Here is a 20386-nt window from a genome sequence, read left to right as displayed (position 1 = left end):
ATAGATCACAATGAGGTTCCACCAGCTCAGCTCGGGTCAGTGACGCTAAAGTGATTAAGGTGTCATTAAGAACATTGTGACAATAAATATAGGAAACAGACACCCAACAGGAGAGGTAAAACAATATAAATAGTTATTATAAAATATTATTTATAGCTGTGTCTATTTGGGCTATATGTCCGAAAACTAAAGTATAAACATTCTTGTTGAATGCACAAAAATAAAACCAACCCTAACCCACGCATCTCTCAACTCTACTTTTATTATGAAGCACTTTTCAGACAAATCCATGAGTGCTGAACAGCCATGCATAAACAACTTTACATTAGATCCCAAATAATCACTAAAACAATTTAAAAAATCAACACAAAAACAACAACAATGCTAAACTGTAAAAAAGACACGAAACAGCAACAATATCAATCATCCCACAGAGTTAAACGCCAGAGAATGAAAATAAGTTTTCAACCTTGACTAAAATCACAGAGCAGGCCTGAAGCTCAATCCAGAGCCCTGGTGCCGCCTCCTAAAGAGCTCCATTCTTCAGCCAAGACTTGTCGGAAACTAGTGTGTCTCAACTGTTCATAAGGTATAAGATAATGTTAAGTGACTCACAAAACATTACCTGGAAACTATTAGGCACAACTACTGGAATAGCCTGAAAAATACTTAGAAATACCTTCAAAGTCAGGAAAACGTTTCTCAAGACCGGCCGATGTAGCATAAAACACAAGGGCTACTTTTACATGTTTTTGCTAAGCCTTGTTTGGTTAAGTCTTTTTAAGTTAAACTCATCATACCTGTTTCTTGTTGTAGTCTTTCAGTGCAGACTCAAATCCTTCTTCCAGTCTTCTAAACACCAGCTCCATGTCGTTACTCCACCAGATCTGTGATCCAGTGAGAGCAACTTGAGCCGGGAATTCAAGAATCCACTGCTCCCTGGGTTTGTCCTCAAACACGGATACAGCATCAAAGAGGTGCCCCCTGACAGATTCCTTCATGGACTCCTCGAGAGAACCAAGCCATGTCTCTACCTAATGGAGAGTATGTTAACTAAGGTTTTATTCATGTCCTGAAGTGTGACAGCCAATTAACATCCTTTGATACGGAATCAGTTCTTACCGGTCCGTTACAGAAACATTCATTTTGGAACGAGACGTACTCTCTCTCTTTGCTGTACATCCCGATGGCACGTTTGGGATTATCCAGATCCTCACTTAGGGAAAACTCAAGATCTGACATGCTGTCAAAAAGTTTTGCTAGATGGACAGTTACCTGGAAGAACAGTTGGCATTAAGCATAAAGAAAGCAACACTCGTTGAGCTCAGTCAGACAGAATTTCCCAGGACCTTTACCTCCCTCGGACGGCTCCATTTAGACAGGATGTCCAACAAGTCTGTAGATGATATGAAGTAAAATCTTGGAAAGGCAATTCTCTTCGTCTCCAGATATTGGGCAAGAGCCTTTTCACATAAGGCCAGCCTGTCAGGAACCAAGCACATGAGCTACGATCAGAAGAATCTGTCAACTAAAGCAGCAGCTTTTAAACATTTCACAACAATTATGGATCATTAAAAAAATGCTAAAACCTTTGTTGCAGATCTTCTAACTTCTCAAAAAGATAAGGTTTGTTGGTGGCCTCAATGACATTTTTAGTCTTGGCGCTGTCCGACATTAACTCCTGAATGAACAGGAATGCTCAAGTTGAAGAAATATGATATTATTTTCATAACTAAACCTTTAGACTGTAAATGCACACCTGAAATTCAGCATCTACCACTCGGAATCTGTGTGTATCTGCAGGCAGTTGTTGGCAAATGTCATCAAAGCCTTTGAAGATGCTTTCAAGGTAGGCCCATGATCTTTGGACCTCCATCCATATGACCAGAACAGAGTCTGCCACAGTCAGCTGGTTTTGTAGCTCCACTGCCTGTAACATGAAGTGATCTACATGCTTGCTCTGAAAGACACTCTGGAGCTGAATCTTGAGAAAGGAAAGAGAAAAATTAGCTCCACCAAACTAACAGACTTGGTCTAACACTTCCACCCACACCACATCTCCAAACCCCATATGATCATAATCTGACATCAACCCATACATCAGTACTACGTTACAACATTCCATCTTATTGGCATGGAAACCCAACCACATTAACAAAGATGGAGTCATTAAAGTGGCAAGACTTCTGGTTGAAGGATGTAGCCCTCCCACACAGCTGGTGTGTGTGTGTTCAAAGAGCGTCACAGAACATTACCCCAAGTTCCCTAGCAGCAACGCATTTACGGACTGTAAACTGTGCTGTTAGACATTCAAAAGAACCACCGTCTCACTACTTTGACTATATGTCCTTCAACCAGGAAAATCATCCCAAGAACCAGTTTTTGCATTTTACCATGGTCATGTGAGACCACAAGTAAAGTCTTTGGCAGTAAAGTAGACATCCACCTGGTGATCCTCGAGTCTTTCAAGAAGCTCCTCGTCACATTTAAGCAGAGGCAACGAGGTCTGGTAATGTTCTTCATACGACAGCTCCATTGATGCCCATGCTTGGCTTATTTCTGTTATAACCTAAAACAAAGCAAGAGGACGTCATACTGTCACAGGTCTCATTCATCGTCTTGCTCCCAGTAACTCTGCTGTGGTCTCTAACATGAATGAGTGTCCTACGAGTCTTTCTGTGGAAGAAAGCTACGGTGCTCGTTTCAGAAGGTAGAAGTTAGTCAGAAAAGTGTGTGTGTGTGTGTGTATGTGTGTGTGTGGTGGTGGGGAGGGTCTATAACTAACCTTACTCATTAATATTCATGATATGCAAATGCATCACCTCTGATCGCCTAACAACAACACAACCCTTCTGCCTACTTTGCTTGCTCTACTTTCTGGGGTAAAAATGTTACATTGATGTGATATCTCCACAAAAAGAGGCGACGGTGGCACAGGAGTTAAGTGCTCGCCCCGTAATCGGAAGGTTGCAGGTTTGAGCCCGGCTCAGTCTGTCGTTGTGTCCTTGGGAAAGACGCTTAACCCACGTTGCCTGCTGATGGTGGTCAGAGGGACCGGTGGCGCCTGTGGTCAGCAGACTTGCCTCTGTCAGTGCGCCCCAGGGCAGCTGTGGCTACATCGTAGCTCATCCCCACCAGTGTGTGAATGTGTGTGAATGGGTGAATGACTGATTGTGTTGTAAAGCGCCTTGAGGGGTTCCAGGACTCTAGAAGGCGCTATATCAAATACAGGCCATTTACCATTTATCATGAATAACACAAGCTTGAGTGTGTCCCGCCATGTTGTGGAGTTGCTAATGGTTATCTTCTACTAGCCAAGGCTCACTCTGCTCTCTCCTGTCCGCTAAACCAACATGGCCTTCCTCTGTTGCAAGTTAAAGTGGGAGTCCAAAGTCCATTTTCACACGGTGGCGTGAATCTGACCCGAGCACTTCCCTGTCCATTGGCACAGGAGTTAAGTGCTCGCCCCGTAATCGGAAGGTTGCAGGTTCGAGCCCCGCTCAGTCTGTCGCTGTCGTTGTGTCCTTGGGCAAGACACTTAACCCACGTTGCCTGCTGGTGGTGGTCGGAGGGACCGGTGGTGCCAGTGCTCGGCAGCCTCGCCTCTGTCAGTGCGCCCCAGGGCAGCTGTGGCTACATTGTAGCTCATTCCCACCAGTGTGTGAATGGGTGAATGACTGATTGTGTTGTAAAGTGCCTTGGGGGGTTCCAGGACTCTAGAAGGCGCTATATCAAATACAGGCCATTTACCATTTACCATTTTTTATGCAGCTAATGCAGGTGACAAGGTTTGAAGACATGTCTCATGTTCAGCAAGCAGATGAAACTCTTTTGGACTGATTGTATTTCAAAAAACACATTTTCTCAGTGAAGAAAATCTTTAAGCATAATAATAACAACAACATAAGCAGCACCCTGGGTGTGTCCCTGCTCGACTCCATCACTGTTTTCATCACATATTTTAACTCATTCACTGCTAATCGGAAAAGCTTCTGCAGCTCACACTCTGAATACCGGAAAAAACAGAAAGAGCTAGAAGCATGCAGATTTTTCCTGATGTAAAAAGTGAGTCCACTCTTTTGTTTGGTAGTTTTTGTGTTTACACGATCATAGAGCACACTATTCTGTAACTCTTCAAACAGCAAAAATGCTCAAAAACGCTGGCAGTCAGGGGCTTTCTGTGAAGATGATGGCCGGCAGTGAATGAGTTAAAATAACAGATTACGCTTAACAGGGTCAAATAAACACACCAGATACCCTTTTTAGTTAAATGTAAACATGTGTGTGCAATAAACCTTCTCAATAGCCATTTCTTTGACAGCCTTATCCACTATATTGTGGACTTCATCTTCAAAAAGATGAAGCTGCAGTGTCAAAAGGTCTCCCAGGGTGGTGTCGTCCGTCACAGAGAAGTTCGTCTGTTCAGAATAAGTCAATTCGTTAAACAAGCTTTGAGATTTTTATTGTGTTGTAAACTAAAGCCTCTGCTGTGTGTATTTATGCACCTGTGTTGTTCTAATTAGCTGCGCCCAGTGGCGCTCTCGGATTGCCAGGTTCTGTAGTTGACTCACGGCCCACAGCGACGTCAACAAGTTCTTCACATAAAGATCAAACTCAGTGAACGCATCCCACGTGCGAGCATCTTTGTCAAGCTTCCGAATGTCCTACAAAATCAGAGGGTAGGTAAACATAACTAGTTATTAGTGACATCTGTTACAAATGGCAACGGTGCATGACAGCAAAACAGCAGGTGTGATAAGCTGGTGTGATGCAGCGCTGCTGGTGGCCTCACTCTGGCAAAGCTCCTTAACTCTGCATCCATCTGGTCCACGTCTATTTGCCTCCATCTGGTTGTGGTCCAGGTTTCTACAGTGCTCTGTGTCGATGTAGACGCATGGACACGAGAGAAAGAATCACAGCAAGCAGAAGACAAGAAGGAAAAACATTCACAAGAAAAAACACAGCGTTTAGGCGGGAGGGGTGGTATGTAATGGTGAAGAGGCCTTTAGCCTATTGCCCTCATGACATTTCTAATTCGATATTAAGCTACATGCCTGCACAAATTCCACAATGTCCCACAGTTCTTTCAGGGCCGTGACTTCTCGTCTGCAGAGCTTGATGTCTCTGTAGTCAGGGATGGTTACATCAAACAGCTTTGTGGACTCTTGGAGCTCTGACACTTCTGTTTCCATGTCCTGGACTGCTTTTTCAGACTAAAACACAAAGCAACCACATAAAAGAGGTTCGAGTGAAGTGGAATATTATTTTTATCCAACAAAGAAGCAGCGCTATGATTCGTACTTCATCCAGACTAGCGTAGGGGTTCACTGCGTTGTAGCTGAAGGGTGCAGTTGCTCTGAACTTCTCCCTGAATTTAGTTTGTTTCACCTGAAAAAAGGAAAAAAGGTTTACGTATATGTAAAGCCTTAATGAAGTGTTTTTCTCATGATGCAGTTACCATTATCTGAAGATCACAAGTAAACTTATTCGACTTGGTGCAATGTTTGCATACTTTCGTCTTTTAAGCATTGATTTCAGATATTCTTCTTCTAAACAGATAAGTCAAGATTTAAGTAAAGCTTTTAAATAAAATCTCAGGTTTACATTATTTTTAAGAGAAAAGTGCTTTGAAATCTGTTATAGTTGTTTGTCACCTCCACATCAGTACACTGTCTCCGCAAAACCATCACTTCTTCACTCTGCATGGGTGCAACCTCTTGCCTCACTTTTTGGGCCAGTTTTTTGGCTTCATTCCATTTCTCTGGGAGCTCCTGGGATGATATTTTGGTAACTTTGAGCAAAAATGTCCAAAAAATATAAACATTTCCTTCTGCAGAGCAACGAATAAATGCTGCATGTTTGTGTTTTATTATGAGTGCTGAAGAAATAGATGTTCTCACCTCCATCTGAGAGTATAAGTGGTCTGGTATTGCCACACCACAATGTTCTAGGAGACATATTGAGTCTCTGTGAAGCTCAAACATCTTGTCGGTGATGTCTTGTCTGTCTCTGACAGCTAACAGGTGACTCATGATGTCCACTAAACCTTGGTGGTCCCCTTTAGCAACAGCAACGTTCAGCCCCCCAATGGTGGCTTGGAGAAATGTCTGCATTTCATCCAGACTGAGTGAGAAAGTTTACACAATCAGAGCAAGTGAAAACAGTCTGTCTTGATTTGAAGGTCTATGCACAAAATAGTTGTACCTGTCAGCTACATAAGTCAGGAGGTGCTCTTTGAAAAGCCAGCTCCACCTTTTTATGATGTTATGAAGACTGGCTTTAAAGAACTTGATATCCACCCGGAGCCATCCATCAAACACTTGAAAGTCTTCCAGCTGGGAAACTTCAGCACACAGGTTTTCATAATAATCAATCTGTGAAATCAAAATAACGGAAAATATTATCAAAAACCTGCCATATGCTGGGCAGAAAGCACCTGTCACGGGTAAGAAGACAAAGTCTTACCTGTTCTTTGAAGTTGTTGGTTGCAGGAGGGTTTTCAGTGAGGAGACCTGCTCTGCTGGCTTCCAGCTCCTCGGCTGTGAGAACACGTCCATATCTCAGGAACTGCCGGAGACACTCTGCTCGGTCATCTTCCCACAGATGGTTGTAGAAATCAAACTTCATCTGATAAGTCCTCACTTTCTTCAGCACTTCATCTACTTGTTCCATTATTTTAGTTTTCATGGTTAACAGTTTTAACACGCCACCCAATACATCCTGTAGGAGGGTTAGAAAATCAGCAGAAATGTTTAGCAGAATGCATTACAGAGGATTTCATACACAGTACAAGGATGCCAGTCAGATCGTCTGTGAGTAAACAAGACACTCGTTTAACAAGCTGATGTTTTCTAAAGTGGAACCAAAACAGAAATGTTCAAAAATGACACCATTTACAGTCGTCTGAGTAATTTCTGACAGCTATGAAAGCTCGATTCTCTCAGATGGTTAATAATCAATCAATGCAAGATTTAAATGTAAACATTTTTCATTAATAAACATGATTATTTATGTCAGTAATGCCTCAAATAGACAGAAAGGGTTTTTCTAGCGTAGGACCAACAGATCTTCCAAAATAAAACTCTTACTCTGAAAGGTGCATAAAATGCTTTGTACTGAAACTTTTGTCAAAACAGGAAATACCAGAATTTGCAGCCGCTTGTTAACTTTGGCAACTGGTAAGGGAAACCTGTTAATATTTAAACTAAAGACAAATACCTGATAGCTCTCGGAGCTAAGGTGAGCAGCCACTCTGCTGATGTGCTCAGAAGTCTTGAAGACAACTTCAATGAGTCCTTCTACCAGATCATAGAGGCTGTCACCTGCATCTCGGTCCAGGGGAGGATGAACGGTCAACCCTGAGCCATGCAGCATCACCTCGGCCTGAAACAGAGGAGCTTGGCATGGCCGGGCGTCCATGTTGTCTATGAAGAACTGAAGGGAGTGGCTGATGTAGCTGAAGAGCCCCTCCACCACCACCTCATCCACATACTCCAGGTAAGTCTGCCAGACGACTGCAGCAGGATCGGCATGGAAAAGGATCATGTTTTCCTGAGAAATAAAATGAAACAAAACATAAATTCATGTTTTGGTTTAATACTTAGAATCAATATGTAAAAGGCTAAGATGTCAAAAGGAAACTGTAATTAGAGAGAAGACACAAAAAATGTTTAATTATGTTCAAGTTCATGTGAGGTTAGTTTGTGATGCTGTGCCTTCATTAAAACCAGAACTAAAATCAAGCAAAAATGTACTTCAAAAAAACAAAATTTCACAATAGAGGCAGACCGATATATCGGTCGGCCAATATATTCTAATTTTTTATATCAGCCATCAGCCAAAGTGTTTTTAAAAGCCGATAAAAAATAGTTTATATATCTGGCACCTGTGTGGCCAACTGCTGCCACTACTGGACTGCAGAAAGGACCCAAACACACCAGTCTTTTTTAAATGTTTGAGTGTGTTTTCTATTTGAGGTTCAATAAAATTTAAGAGATTTATTGACTTATTTCATTTATACTGCATACAGTGACTGTTCAGTTGTCTTTCACAATCATTGTGCTGCTAAAACATAATAATCAGCATTAGATATCGCCATCGGCAAAAAAAATATTTACAAATCGGCATCGGCCTTAAAACACCCATATCAGTCGGCCTCTTGTTCACAAATACAAAGTGAAAGAAATGAATGAAAGCCCACTGAGCCCCACGCGCCTGCACCAGCTGCTGTATCGCCTCCCCATCACTCTTCATTAAGCTGTATGTTCTCCTGACATGCTCCGTTCTGTCATCCAGCTGTATGAGTGAGCCTTTCTTGTTGTCCTTTCTGCAGAACATGGCCTTTTTGCTCCATGCCTTCATCGTGGACTGAATGGCATCGTAGTTTTCCCTGGCTTTGCTGACTCGATGAGCTAGGTCTTGGATTAGGTCCTTTGTGGTTGTGATGAAGCCCCAGCAGTCCTGATCCTGCCATGTAAGGGTGGTCTCTGCCTTCACCAGCAGCAGGTCTACGGACTCCAGCTCGGTTTGGATCAGAGGACGTTCCACCTCCAACACGGTCTGCTTTATCTTGTTGTACCCCTGAGCCAAAAGCTGCAAACTGCTCACATACTGGAAAACACAATTGTAAAGGAAAATAAAATCTAAAGTTAGTTTGTGTCATTTTTCTATAAATAGCAGCTAACTGAAATAATGAAGAGGGTAATGTTTACCTTGGTGAACATGTCACGCTTCTCAAAAACAGCAACTGCAGCTGAGGGGATGCTGAGCTGGCTGTGTGTGTGGATGTACTTCACATCTTTCAAGATCTCAGTCAGCTGACAGGGATTATGAAATGCACAAAATCTGTTAGTTAAAATGATTCATTCAGAATAAAATAACTCATTCAAACAGTAAATAAAAAATAAACTGACCAAAACAGTTTTTTCTGGGAGACTGTATCAGTTACCTTTGGATTGAAATTCACTGAAATCAGGCCAGAAGAGGAGCTTCTTGAAATGAGAGGCTGGCTCAGATTGATTAGGCAGTCCTGCTCTAAACCTTTACACCACTCAGAGTAAATGTCCTCCTCATACTGGTCCAGAAGACTCAACATCTCCATGCACATGCTGTGCTCACTCTCCATCTCTACACCTGTAACGGGCCTGGGGAAATTCCATAAATAGTAATATTAAAGCCAACCCTGTGTCATAATATCACACTCTGCTATGGTTGAAATCAAAATGCATCCAAAAATGATCATACTGTGCTCACATGTCAAACAGTAACTTTAGTTTGTCCCAGGGTGTCTGGATGTGTTCTCTCAGCATTTTTGCCCATTTCAAGGCTCCAGATGTGTGCGCCATGCTCCTGATTAGATAGCTCTTCGTCTGACGATAAAGGAGAAAACTCGAATTAAATGGGCATTTGTAGAGAAACTCATTCACGCAGCTTGTATGTGATTTCATTCATGAATACCTGATTCAGCTGAGATTTAAACAGACATTTACAATTCTCCAGGTCTTCTCTGAGCAGCTGCTGTAGCAGAAGGAAGCTGGGACTGAAAATCTGCCCCACTCGTTTTCTCTTCAGAAACGGTGCAACCACCGTTAACATCTGGAATTTAAAACGTGTTAGCGCTCCTGCCCGTTTAGAAACAGCGCCTTCAGAGGTGAAACCAAACCCGTGTTTTCTCACTTTTATAGCGGATTCCAGTCCTGTGCAATCTTTGAAAGCCAAACAAAGCAGGCTGGCAAAGCGACCTTCTAAGTCTGAACCCTTCATTTCAAAAGCCTTAAACTCCTGCTCAAAACCCTGACAACAAAAGAAGCATTGCAGCATTCAATGTTACAAAATGTGCATTTTGACTTTTCTTTGACTAATCTGAGCTCTATCTAATCTCAAAGATGTGCAGACCCACCTGAGAGGTGATGTCGAGCGGGTTGTTTTCACTGTGCTTTAATGCACTGTAGTGGTAATTGAACTCTTCATGCATTTTGGCAACAAGCTCACTGTAGTGCCTTCCTTGGATTCCTCCAAATTCCAGTTTTTCCATTCTTTGAAAATCCAGCACAAGTTCCAGCAAGTTCTACAATAAATCATATTGCAACATAAAATCAAACTGAAGGATTGTAAATTTGACTCATGATGAGGTAACAACTAGATGTGATCTCACCTCCAGCTGTAGCATGCGCCTAAAGAACTGGCTGAAATGTGAAAAAATCATGGCAGCTGGGAAATCCCAGGGAGCGCTTTTGTCTTGGTTGGCTAGCCTCTCCTTCTGAGTCTGGTAACACTGTTTGAAAACACTCAGTGCTTTTATTACCCTCTTTACCATTTGTAAACTTTCTTCTGGATCATGTCTGAGTAGCAGATCTGCAGAGAGGTATGCAGACGCCTACAGGGAGAAAAGTTTATTATCTTATGGTTAATCCAAACAAACATTAGGCTTTATAGACCTTTTATACCTGCTCAATGAGCAGATTGCAGAGTTCCTGTAACAGCACAACAATGCGAGCTGCTTTTTGATAATACTGGCAGTTAGTCCAGATCAAAAATGCTGTGTGAAACAATGCAGGGATGTATTTTTCCATGTGAACAAATCCTTTGTTTTCCAGCTGAGACAGTTGTTCGTTTAGCGGCTGGAGATAGAGGTCGATGTCTTGGGCTTCTATGAGCGCTGTTTTGTTTTCATTTTTGGAGAGAAGAAGAAGAAAGAGTTGGAAGATTCAACAAAAACAAAGACTGAGATGGTTTACCTTGTGAAAAGGGACATCTTACCGTTAGACACATTTCCAATCAGAATTTTGATGGTTGGGTGATAGCTGCTGTCCATTACCTCTAACATACTTTCCATCATTTCCACCACAGGACTGTGAAGCTGTAAATAAGGCTAAAAGCTTTCAGAAAAATTAAAAAAAATCAAAGGAAATTGGATTTGATAAAGAGCAAATGTTCTCACCTGATGGCAAATGCTCTCCAAATTGCTCCTTCTAGAAGCCCAGAACTTCAACTCAGCACTGGGGCCGGGCTTACAGCCCGTCTTCATAAAGTCTGCCGAGTCCTCCTTTAATTTTTTCTGGATCAGATGAGACCAGTTGATGACCTGGGTCTCTATGCAGTGGGCCAGTGCCCTGTCCTTGTTGTTATGCCTTAAATGGGAAACAAAAGCCAAATGAATTTAGGCTAAAAGAGAGCGTGCATTCTGCATGTGTGCACTCACATTCTGAAATGGTCGTGTGCCTTTTCCTTCCATGATGCTGCAGTTGGCATTGGGAGGACAGTTTCCCCTAAAATCTGACCTTGTACAACTGATGTCTTACTGCAGATGCTCTCGATGTGTCGAGCAACGTCATTACGGATCACATTTGGCCACGTGTGATGGTTTTGATCATGTGTTAGAAGTGGAGCGCACACCTTGTGGATAAACAGACACACATAAGCCAGCATGCAACACAGAGCACTTTATACATGCCCAGAACCGACCCGAAAGCCGTCACCTGCTCAATTACGCGTGACAGCTGTGGTAGCGGTGGTAGTGACAGGAGGCCAAACAGCAGCGTTGTCCTGTAGTTCTCGCAGCTGATGGGAACATCTTTCCTCTTTTTATGAATATAAAGTACTTTATTTTGAGCATCGGGCGGGACCTGCGTTTAAAATAACGTCACGTGCTTAAACGCGTCACGTTTAAAACATCAAACAGAGCATCAAAGTGGAGCTAGCTAACATTGTAACAACATTTCCGGCCAGCGTTACCTCTTTGGAGGCAACCAGGACAACTTTATTCGGTGAGGAAAAATAAACAACTGCTTCCGTCTCAAAGAAGTCCTCCAGAAGCTTTTGGAAATCTTCCCCGACAGCGCTGGTCCTCCAGGTTTGACTCTCCAGCGTCAATAACCCACAGACTTTGTTCTCGACGAACTTCACTCGGACGTCTTCTAGAAAAGAAGGTACGCTTTCCTCGTCTGACATGTTGGATGTTCGAACATGACAAGCTTTGCCTTTCTAACAAATGAAGAAAAAGAAATAAAACTACATTTCCAGTTTTAAAGCAACTTGTCTGCAAATTAACCACTCAGCTTTTTAAAGAGTCTGAAGTTTCTGTGCTTTTTTCATTGAGCTGCACGAGCCTCACCGTCGCAGGGCGGTTTGGCATTGTGTTGCTTAGCAACAGCCACTGTCCTCAATCACTGCCTGCTAGGTGACAACGTTGCTAACTGAGATTTGTTGTAAACAAAGGCTAGAGATGTAAAACAGTTTAAACCAAATGAACTAACGTAAAATGTTCAAATATGCAACTAAATTATGTTCTGCTGCAACATGGTGTCATTATTTCAGCAAGTTCCCTCCAGGCATGATGGTGAGGATGATTATTGTACGTGCTGGAGTGACGTATGCGAAACACAGTTCTTCACTGTCTGGAGGAGAGGATTTGGATTTTCTGTAATGATTTATGACAAAAGTCCTTAATAAAATAAAAAACTGGACCCAGTACATGTTTATATAGATAATAAAGTGTAGTTAGCATTTCTGCAATTTTAATGCCGAGCCAATACCTTTAACCCTTCACCACTGAAATCAGTTTGTTCATTCCAGTCCTCCTAAATAATCCTCCAATCATCCAACTGGAATCCTGAAGGGTCCCGTAACGTCCATCCTGTCAGAACAGGCCTTGGGAGCCCAGGTGTTACTAGAACTAATGGTGTCTCCTCACCAGCGTGAGCCTCCAAACTGTGAAGGTTGGTCTCCAAACATGAACTTTAAATTTATGCATTTATCTCCTCTTGTAACACTTTAACATGTTTTAAAAGGCTTGTATCATCATAAGTTACACCTCCCAGACCAAAGATAGGTCCAATATAAGATAAAATATTATCATAAACACTGCAGAGACGTCATTATTTATGAAATAGAAGTTATTTTCCTGAGCCGTTACTTCAGCCAAGATATAAGATGCATGGATTTGATGAAACCACGCTGTCTCATGCAGTCCTATATATGTAACGCACACACACACACACACACACACACACACACACACACACACACACACACACACAAACACACACACACACACACTCACACACACACACACACACACACACACACACACACACACACACACACACACACACACACACACACACACACACACACACACACACACACACACTGCAGCATGTTAGAATCATTTGAATCACTAATTTAACTACACTGAACTACTTTTGTAATAATTTAATCTCTTATTCTGGAGTAAAATAAAGAAACAAGCTAAATCATCACATATCTGTGGCATCAAGAAGCATCTTCTGAGTTCAAACACACGGATGGAGCACAATGTTTACACCTGAACAGTATCAGGATGTTTTAACTCACAGAGGCCTGCAGGTCTTCTGTTTTATGAGCAAAGCGCTGAGAATCCGCTTGTTATGAGCGCTAAACGTTATTTTGCCGCTTCCGTGTGGAGCGGTAGAGAAACACATTTCAAACACGGAACCGAGTCTGGTTGCCGAGCAGAATTCTGATGAAGTCACACCGGTGCGCGAAGGTGCGGGTTCCAACCCACAGGAGAGGAGGGAGAGATGAGGTAAACAGCTAGTGGATCAGATGGACTGAACTGATGTTTTTGAGCAAAACTTTCCCAATTATTTGTCCTAATTAGCACCATGTCTAAACCCTCCCGGTTTAGACATGGTGCTCATGCAGGCGTCTCTTCCTGTTCCGACGCTGCTACACGTAATATTTTTAATTTATTAAGCCTATTTTTACTCAGTAACGGATAAGATTTAAAATGTAGCGAATTGCAATTATTTTTTAAAAACGTACTCAAGTAAAAGTACAGATTTTAAAAACGACTTAAAAAGTATAAATTTACAAAAAAGCTACTCAATTACAGTAACGTGAGTAAATGTAATTCGTTACTTTCCACCTCTGGATTTTAGTGATGGTGATGAAGAAGATGATGATGATTATGATGATGATGGTGATTATGATGATGGTGAGGGTGATGATGATGGTGGTGGTGATGATGATGATGATGATGATGATGATGATGATGATGATTGTGACGGTGATTATGATGACGGTGATGATAATGATGATGATGATGATGATGATGATGATGATGATGATGAAGATGATGATGATGATTGTGACGGTGATTATGATGACGGTGATGATAATGATGATGATGATGATGATGATGATGATGATGGGGATGATGATGATGATGATGATGATGGTGATGGTGACGGTGATTATGATGATGGTGATGATGATGGTGATGATGAAGATGATGATGATTGTGACGGTGATTATGATGACGGTGTCATGAACTCCTCCTCTTAACCTCCATGCGGGCCTGGCTGGCACTGCACTCCATTTCCCAGCATCCCTGTCACCGACGTTACCCAGTGACGTCATCCCGCTGAGCCTATTTAAGGACCTGTCACAGCTGAGCCGGCACTCAGTCATCATCTCATGATAGACGGCAACCCATTCTAAAACGACTAAGCCTAATCTGCCAACTCTGAAAACCATCTGGGAAGAGAACTTCCCACTCTGTAATCAGTCACGACCAAACACCAGTCTCTCCGCGCCTGGGTCTCAAAGCCACACTCCAGCTCAGCCGATCGCTCCTGACAGGATGACTGAGTCCTGAGTAGACCCAGCGGAGATCGCACAGCTGCGAGCAGACGTTGCACAGCTGCTCAGCCGCGTAGAACACCAGGAGGCGGAAAACGCCCAACTTCGAATCGAGAACAACCAGCTTCGTGCTTTTACGGATCGCCAAGCATCCAAACTAGATTCTGTCACCGAACTGGTCGTCCAACTCTCCTCGGCACTCCAACGTCAGTCATCTTCCCCTCCTAACATTGTGGAGCCATGTCTAAGTCTCCCCGACAAATGGGATGGGACTAAAGGATCCCCGGAGGGCATGTTGGCCGTCCTGTCAATGACTTTCGAGTGTCAGCCGGCACGCTACCCGACTTCCTGCTCTCGCGTTGCCCTGTTAACCTCCCTGCTGACGGGGCGAGCTGGTGAGTGGGCGGCTGCTCTGTACAACCAGAAGTCTCCCGTGTGCAACGATTATGAAACCTTCATGAAGGAACTGAAGAAAGCCTTTGTGCATCCCAGCAGCAAGGTTGCAGACGAGACATGCCTGCTCCAGCTTCGGCAGGGCTCTCAGACCGTGGCCGAGTATGCGTCACGCTTCCGGACCACCGCTGCCCGTCTGACCTGGGGTGATGCCGCGGTGACGGCTGTGTACCTGGAGGGATTGTCACCCCGCATCCGTGAGGGCATGATCGGACACGAGGCCCCGACCTCCCTTGACCAGGCTGTGGACCTGGCTCTCCAGCTGGATCGCTGCCTTCTCACCACACCAGGAGCGAGGGCGGTTCCGGTACAACCCAGAACATTCCCCCGCCGTCAGGAGAACCAACCCACGGAGGAACCCATGCAACTGGGTCATTTGCCCCGTTCCTCGGCACGATGTTTTCGGGAGGGACGATGCGCCTGTTGTGGGGATCTGGGCCATCCCCGGGCAACATGCCCCATACGCCCGGGAAATGGTTCCTCCGGGTCGGTGTAGGAGCGGTCTCACCCGGAGTTTCCACTCATGCAGCTCCTCATCACACCACCCTCCCGGTCTCCTTCCAGTTGAACCAAGGACCGGTCCCCCTGGTGGCTCTCCTCGACACCGGAGCTGCAGAAAGCTTTATCGACCAGGGGTTGGTCAACCGGCTCAAGACTCCACTCACTCTCCTCGACCATCCTGTTCCCGTCACTTCAGTGGACGGTCCCCCTCTCATGCCATATCCGATCACGCACCGAACCCAGAACCTCCGGATGACCATCGAGGAACACGTGGAGACCCTTCATTTCCTGATCATTCACGCCCCCACGACTCTTCTCATTCTGGGTCATTCCTGGTTCCGCCTCCACGACCCTCACATCTCCTGGTCAACCAGTAAAGTCATGGCGTGGGGTGGTAACTGTCGCCTTCACCGTCTGTCTCCAGGATCACAGCCTAGGACGACACCACCCAAGTATGTGGATTAAACCCCAATACCACGATCTGGCTTGGGTTTTTGCAAAGGAGCCTACCACCAGGCTGCCTCCTCATCGACCCTACGATCTGGAGATCAGGCTCCTGCCAGGAACCACCCCGCCTCGGGGTCAGCTGTTCTCGCTCTCTCCGGCAGAGACCCAGGCGATGGACGCTTATATCAACGAAGCTCTCTAGAATGGGTTTATCCGCCATTCCACGTCTCCTGGAGCGGCAGGGTTCTTCTTTGTGAAGAAGAAGGAGGGAGACCTCCGGCCCTGTATAGACTATCGTGGGTTAAATAAGATCACCATCAGAGACCGCCATCCTCTTCCTTTAATGAGCACGGCTTTGGACGCCACCGCCCAAGCCACACTGTTTACACAGCTGGACCTCCGCATTGCATACAACCTCATCCGCATAAAGGAAGGAGAGGAGTGGAAAACCGCTTTTATTACACCCACTGGACATTATGAGTACCTCGTTATGCCCTTCGGCCTCTGCAACAGCCCTGCTGTTTTTCAGCGTTTCATCACTGATGTCCTCCATGACATGCTGGGCCATTGGGTTTTTGTTTATTTAGACGACATCCTCATCTACTCCCGCACTGCCGAGGAGCACACCCAGCATGTTCGAGCCGTTCTGTCACGCCTCCTGGAGCATGACTTATTCTGTAAACTGGAGAAGTGTGCCTTTCACCAGGAGTCCACCTCGTTTCTGGGGTTCATCATCTCCTCCCAGGGCCTACGCATGGACCCACACAAGGTTCAGGCGGTAGCGCAGTGGCCACTACCTAAGACCCTGAAGCAGCTGCAGAGTTTCTTGGGGTTCTGCAACTTCTATCACAGGTTTATCCGCAATTTCAGTGCCCTGGCATCACCATTAACTTCCCTGACTAAGACAACCAAGCAGCCTCGCCCTTTCCGCCTCCCATGATCTGGTCCGCCGCTTTGTAAGCGAACCCATCCTCCTCCACCCGGACCTAACACGACCCTTCGTTGTGGTAGACGCCTCTGAGACGTCACGGGAACCGTACTATCACAACGGGGCCTGGATTCCAAACTCCACCCCTGCGCATACTTTTCCCGGAAGTTCTCTCCTACTATGGGGTCGGGGACTGGGAACTGTTGGCGATTAAGTGGGCCCTGGAAGAGTGGCGACAGTGGCTCCTGGCTACTTCCACTCCTTTTCTAATCTGGACTGATCATCAGAACCTCATCCATATTGAGACCGCTCGCCAACTTATAACTTTCACATCGCCTACCGCCCCGGCTCAAAAAACCTCAAGGCGGATGCCCTTTCCCGTCAGCACACCCAGGACCCCAGGCCTCCTGAACCGATGTCCATCCTCCCGACCGAACGGTTCTTGGCTGCCCTGCAATGGCCCCTGGAAGCCTCCATCCGGGCGGCCCTCCCGGCTGACCCGGCGCCCCCAGAGACGCCTCCTTTACGTTTCGGCCGTGTGCCGACAGGAGGCCTTGAGGTGGGGCCATAGTTCACGGCTCGCGGGACACCAAGGCCAGGCTCATACCCTCCAGTTCCTCCGCCGGGCCCTGTGGTGGCCCTCTATGAGAAAGGACGTGCGCGAATACACAGCTGCATGCGACACCTGCGCCCGGTCTAAGTCCTCCACCCAACCTGGAGCCGGGCAATTGCAACCGCTCCCTGTGCCCAAACGGCTGTGGTCGCACATAGGTGTGGACTTTGGCACGGGGCTCCCCGCTGCCGACCACCTGGACACCATCCTCACCATCACCGACCGCTTTTCGAAAGCTGTGCACTTAGTCCCCACGGCTAAGAGAACAGCGGAACTCCTCCTCGATCATGTGGTGAGGCTCCACAGATTTCCCCAGGACGTGGTGTCTGACAGAGGACCCCAGTTCATCTCACGGTTCTGGAAGGCTTTCTGTCGGTTGGTGGGCGCTTGCGCCAATCTGTCGTCAGGTTATCATCCCCAGACTAATGGTCAGACGGAGAGGGCAAACCAGCAGCTCGGGCGCTACTTACGCTGCTTCGCCTCGTCTCAACCGTCCACCTGGCCCCGTTACCTCCTGTGGGCGGAGCTCTCTCACAACCTCTAGACGTCCTCTGCCACGGGTCGATTGCCCTTCGAGACCTGCTATGGATACCAGCCCCCTTTTTTCGACCATCAGGTGCCGGAGGTGGAGGTTCCGGCGGCTCAGGATATGGTCCGCCGCTGCCGTCTCGCTTGGATCAGAGCTCACGCCGCCATCACCCGGGCTAATACGGAATACTCCCGACAACATCGTCGCCGTCACCGGCCCGGCCCTGTGTTCCAGCCTGGTGATCGGGTTTGGCTCTCTACATCTAATCTTCGGTTGCTGGCTGGTTCCAGGAAGCTGTTTCCCTGCTTTTTGGGACCTTTCCAAGTCCGAGATGTCCTCGGTCCGGTCGCTTACCGGCTGCGCCTTCCTTCCACTCTTAGGGTGCACCCTGTGTTCCACGTCTCACAGCTCAAGCCGGTGGTGTCGTCTCCCCTCCATCTGCCTCCGGCCCGGGAGCCGACGCCCCGAGATGTCGATGGGGACCCCGTTTACACTGTCCGCAAGATTCTGGACGCCCGCCGCCGGGGCCGTGGATGGCAGTATTTGGTGGACTGGGAGGGTTAAGGTCCGGAGCAGCGTAGCTGGGAGCCTGCCCGCTCGTTTCTGGATCCGTCCCTGTTGGCTGATTTCTGGTCTCGTCGCCCTGGGCCTTCTGGAGCCGTCCCTCGCGGGGGGGGGGGGGGGGGGTCCTGTCATGAACTCCTCCTCTTAACCGCCTCTGCGGGCCTGGCTGGCACTGCACTCCATTTCCCAGCATCCCTGTCACCGACGCTACCCGGTGACATCATCCCGCTGAGCCTATTTAAGGACCTGTCTCAGCTGAGCCGGCACTCAGTCATCATCTCATGATAGACGCCAACCCATTCTAAAACGACTAAGCCTAATCTGCCAACTCTGAAAACCATCCGGGAAGAGAACTTCCCACGCAGTAATCAGTCACGACCAAACACCAGTCTCTCCGCGCCTGGGTCTCAAAGCCACACTCCAGCTCAGCCGATCGCTCCTGACAGACGGTGATGATAATGATGATGAATGGGGATGATGATGATGATGATGGTGGTGGTGGTGGTGACGGTGATTATGATGATGGTGATGATGATGGTGATGATTGTTGAAATGATAGTGATGATGATAATGATAATGATGATGGTGATGATGATAATGATAATGATGATGATGGTGATGATGAAGATGATGATGGTGATGGTGATAATGATGGTTGGTGATGATGATGGTGATGATGATGATGATGATGATGATGATGGTGATGATGATGGTTGTGATGATGTGATGATGATAATGGCAATGATGAGGATGATGATGGTGATAATGAGGGTTTTGATGATGGTGATGATGATGATTGTAGAAATGATAGTGATGATGATAATGATAATGATGATGATGCTGATGGTGGTGATGATGATGATGATGATGATGATGATGATGATGATGATGATGAAAATGAAAATGGTGATAAAGATTATGATGATGGTGATGATGATGGTTGGTGATGATGATGATGATGATGATGATAATGATGGTGATGATGAAAATGAAAATGGTGATAAAGATTATGATGATGGTGATGATGATAGTTGTGATGATGTGATGATGATAATGGTAATGATGAGGATGATGATGGTGATGGTGATAATGAGGGTTTTGATGATAGTGATGATGATGGTGATAATAATGATAATGTTGATAATGATGATGGTGATGATGATGATGATGGTGATAATAATGATAATGTTGATAATGATGATGGTGATGATGATGGTTGTGATTAATGTGTGTGTGAATGGATGAATGCTACACTGTAGTTTAAAGTGCTTTGTAGTCCTTACTCTGAGAGGCACTATACAAGACATTTATCATTTATCATAGTGATGATGATGGTGATGATAATAATAATGATGATGGTGATGGGTATGGTGTTGGTGATAATAATGATGTGATAGTGATTATGTTGATGGTGATGATGGTCATGATGATGATCATGATGAGGATGATGATGGTTGTGATGATACTGATGATGGTGGTGTTAATTTTGATGATAATAATGAAGATGCTGGTGATGAAGATGATGGTGAGGATAATGATGGTGGTGATAACATTGATGGTGATAGTTATTATGATGATGGTGATGATAATGATGATGGCTGTGATGATAGTGATGATGATGTTGATGATGATGATGGTGATGATAATGATGATGATCATGATGAGGACAATGATGATGATGATGGTTGTGATGATGGTGGTGATGATTTTGATGATAATAATGAAGATG

At 45.5% G+C, this 20386-nt stretch overlaps 1 protein-coding gene and 1 long non-coding RNA gene across 2 annotated transcripts in view; one reads left to right on the top strand and one right to left on the bottom strand.

The window, feature by feature from the left end:
* si:dkey-233k19.3 (dynein axonemal heavy chain 11) overlaps positions 1 to 12114 on the bottom strand; it is a 47495-nt gene extending 35381 nt beyond the window's left edge. The window contains exons 1-30 of the mRNA XM_054740310.2: positions 11734 to 12114; positions 11478 to 11624; positions 11201 to 11394; positions 10940 to 11129; positions 10759 to 10858; positions 10446 to 10657; positions 10154 to 10375; positions 9899 to 10066; positions 9676 to 9792; positions 9457 to 9594; positions 9253 to 9368; positions 8948 to 9143; positions 8712 to 8816; positions 8215 to 8610; positions 7219 to 7551; positions 6466 to 6720; positions 6205 to 6374; positions 5901 to 6123; positions 5655 to 5771; positions 5302 to 5388; positions 5055 to 5213; positions 4793 to 4876; positions 4506 to 4664; positions 4296 to 4418; positions 2447 to 2569; positions 1760 to 1984; positions 1590 to 1681; positions 1356 to 1482; positions 1123 to 1275; positions 801 to 1034 (exon numbers count right to left, since the gene is read on the bottom strand). Of these exons, the coding sequence (XP_054596285.2) occupies positions 801 to 1034; positions 1123 to 1275; positions 1356 to 1482; positions 1590 to 1681; positions 1760 to 1984; positions 2447 to 2569; positions 4296 to 4418; positions 4506 to 4664; positions 4793 to 4876; positions 5055 to 5213; positions 5302 to 5388; positions 5655 to 5771; positions 5901 to 6123; positions 6205 to 6374; positions 6466 to 6720; positions 7219 to 7551; positions 8215 to 8610; positions 8712 to 8816; positions 8948 to 9143; positions 9253 to 9368; positions 9457 to 9594; positions 9676 to 9792; positions 9899 to 10066; positions 10154 to 10375; positions 10446 to 10657; positions 10759 to 10858; positions 10940 to 11129; positions 11201 to 11394; positions 11478 to 11624; positions 11734 to 11949 (5181 nt within the window). The 5' untranslated portion in view covers positions 11950 to 12114. The remainder of the gene's footprint in view (positions 1 to 800; positions 1035 to 1122; positions 1276 to 1355; positions 1483 to 1589; positions 1682 to 1759; positions 1985 to 2446; positions 2570 to 4295; positions 4419 to 4505; positions 4665 to 4792; positions 4877 to 5054; positions 5214 to 5301; positions 5389 to 5654; positions 5772 to 5900; positions 6124 to 6204; positions 6375 to 6465; positions 6721 to 7218; positions 7552 to 8214; positions 8611 to 8711; positions 8817 to 8947; positions 9144 to 9252; positions 9369 to 9456; positions 9595 to 9675; positions 9793 to 9898; positions 10067 to 10153; positions 10376 to 10445; positions 10658 to 10758; positions 10859 to 10939; positions 11130 to 11200; positions 11395 to 11477; positions 11625 to 11733) is intronic.
* The window catches only part of LOC139070045 (uncharacterized), a 53248-nt gene continuing 40217 nt past the window's right edge, over positions 7356 to 20386 (top strand). The window contains exons 1-2 of the long non-coding RNA XR_011520703.1: positions 7356 to 7497; positions 8333 to 11927. This is a non-coding gene — a long non-coding RNA (uncharacterized lncRNA). The remainder of the gene's footprint in view (positions 7498 to 8332; positions 11928 to 20386) is intronic.

Source organism: Nothobranchius furzeri, chromosome 5 (assembly GCF_043380555.1).
Source record: "Nothobranchius furzeri strain GRZ-AD chromosome 5, NfurGRZ-RIMD1, whole genome shotgun sequence".
Lineage (NCBI taxonomy): Eukaryota > Metazoa > Chordata > Actinopteri > Cyprinodontiformes > Nothobranchiidae > Nothobranchius > Nothobranchius furzeri.
Note: the sequence above shows the minus strand (reverse complement) of the source record. Positions and strands in the feature narration are given on the sequence as shown.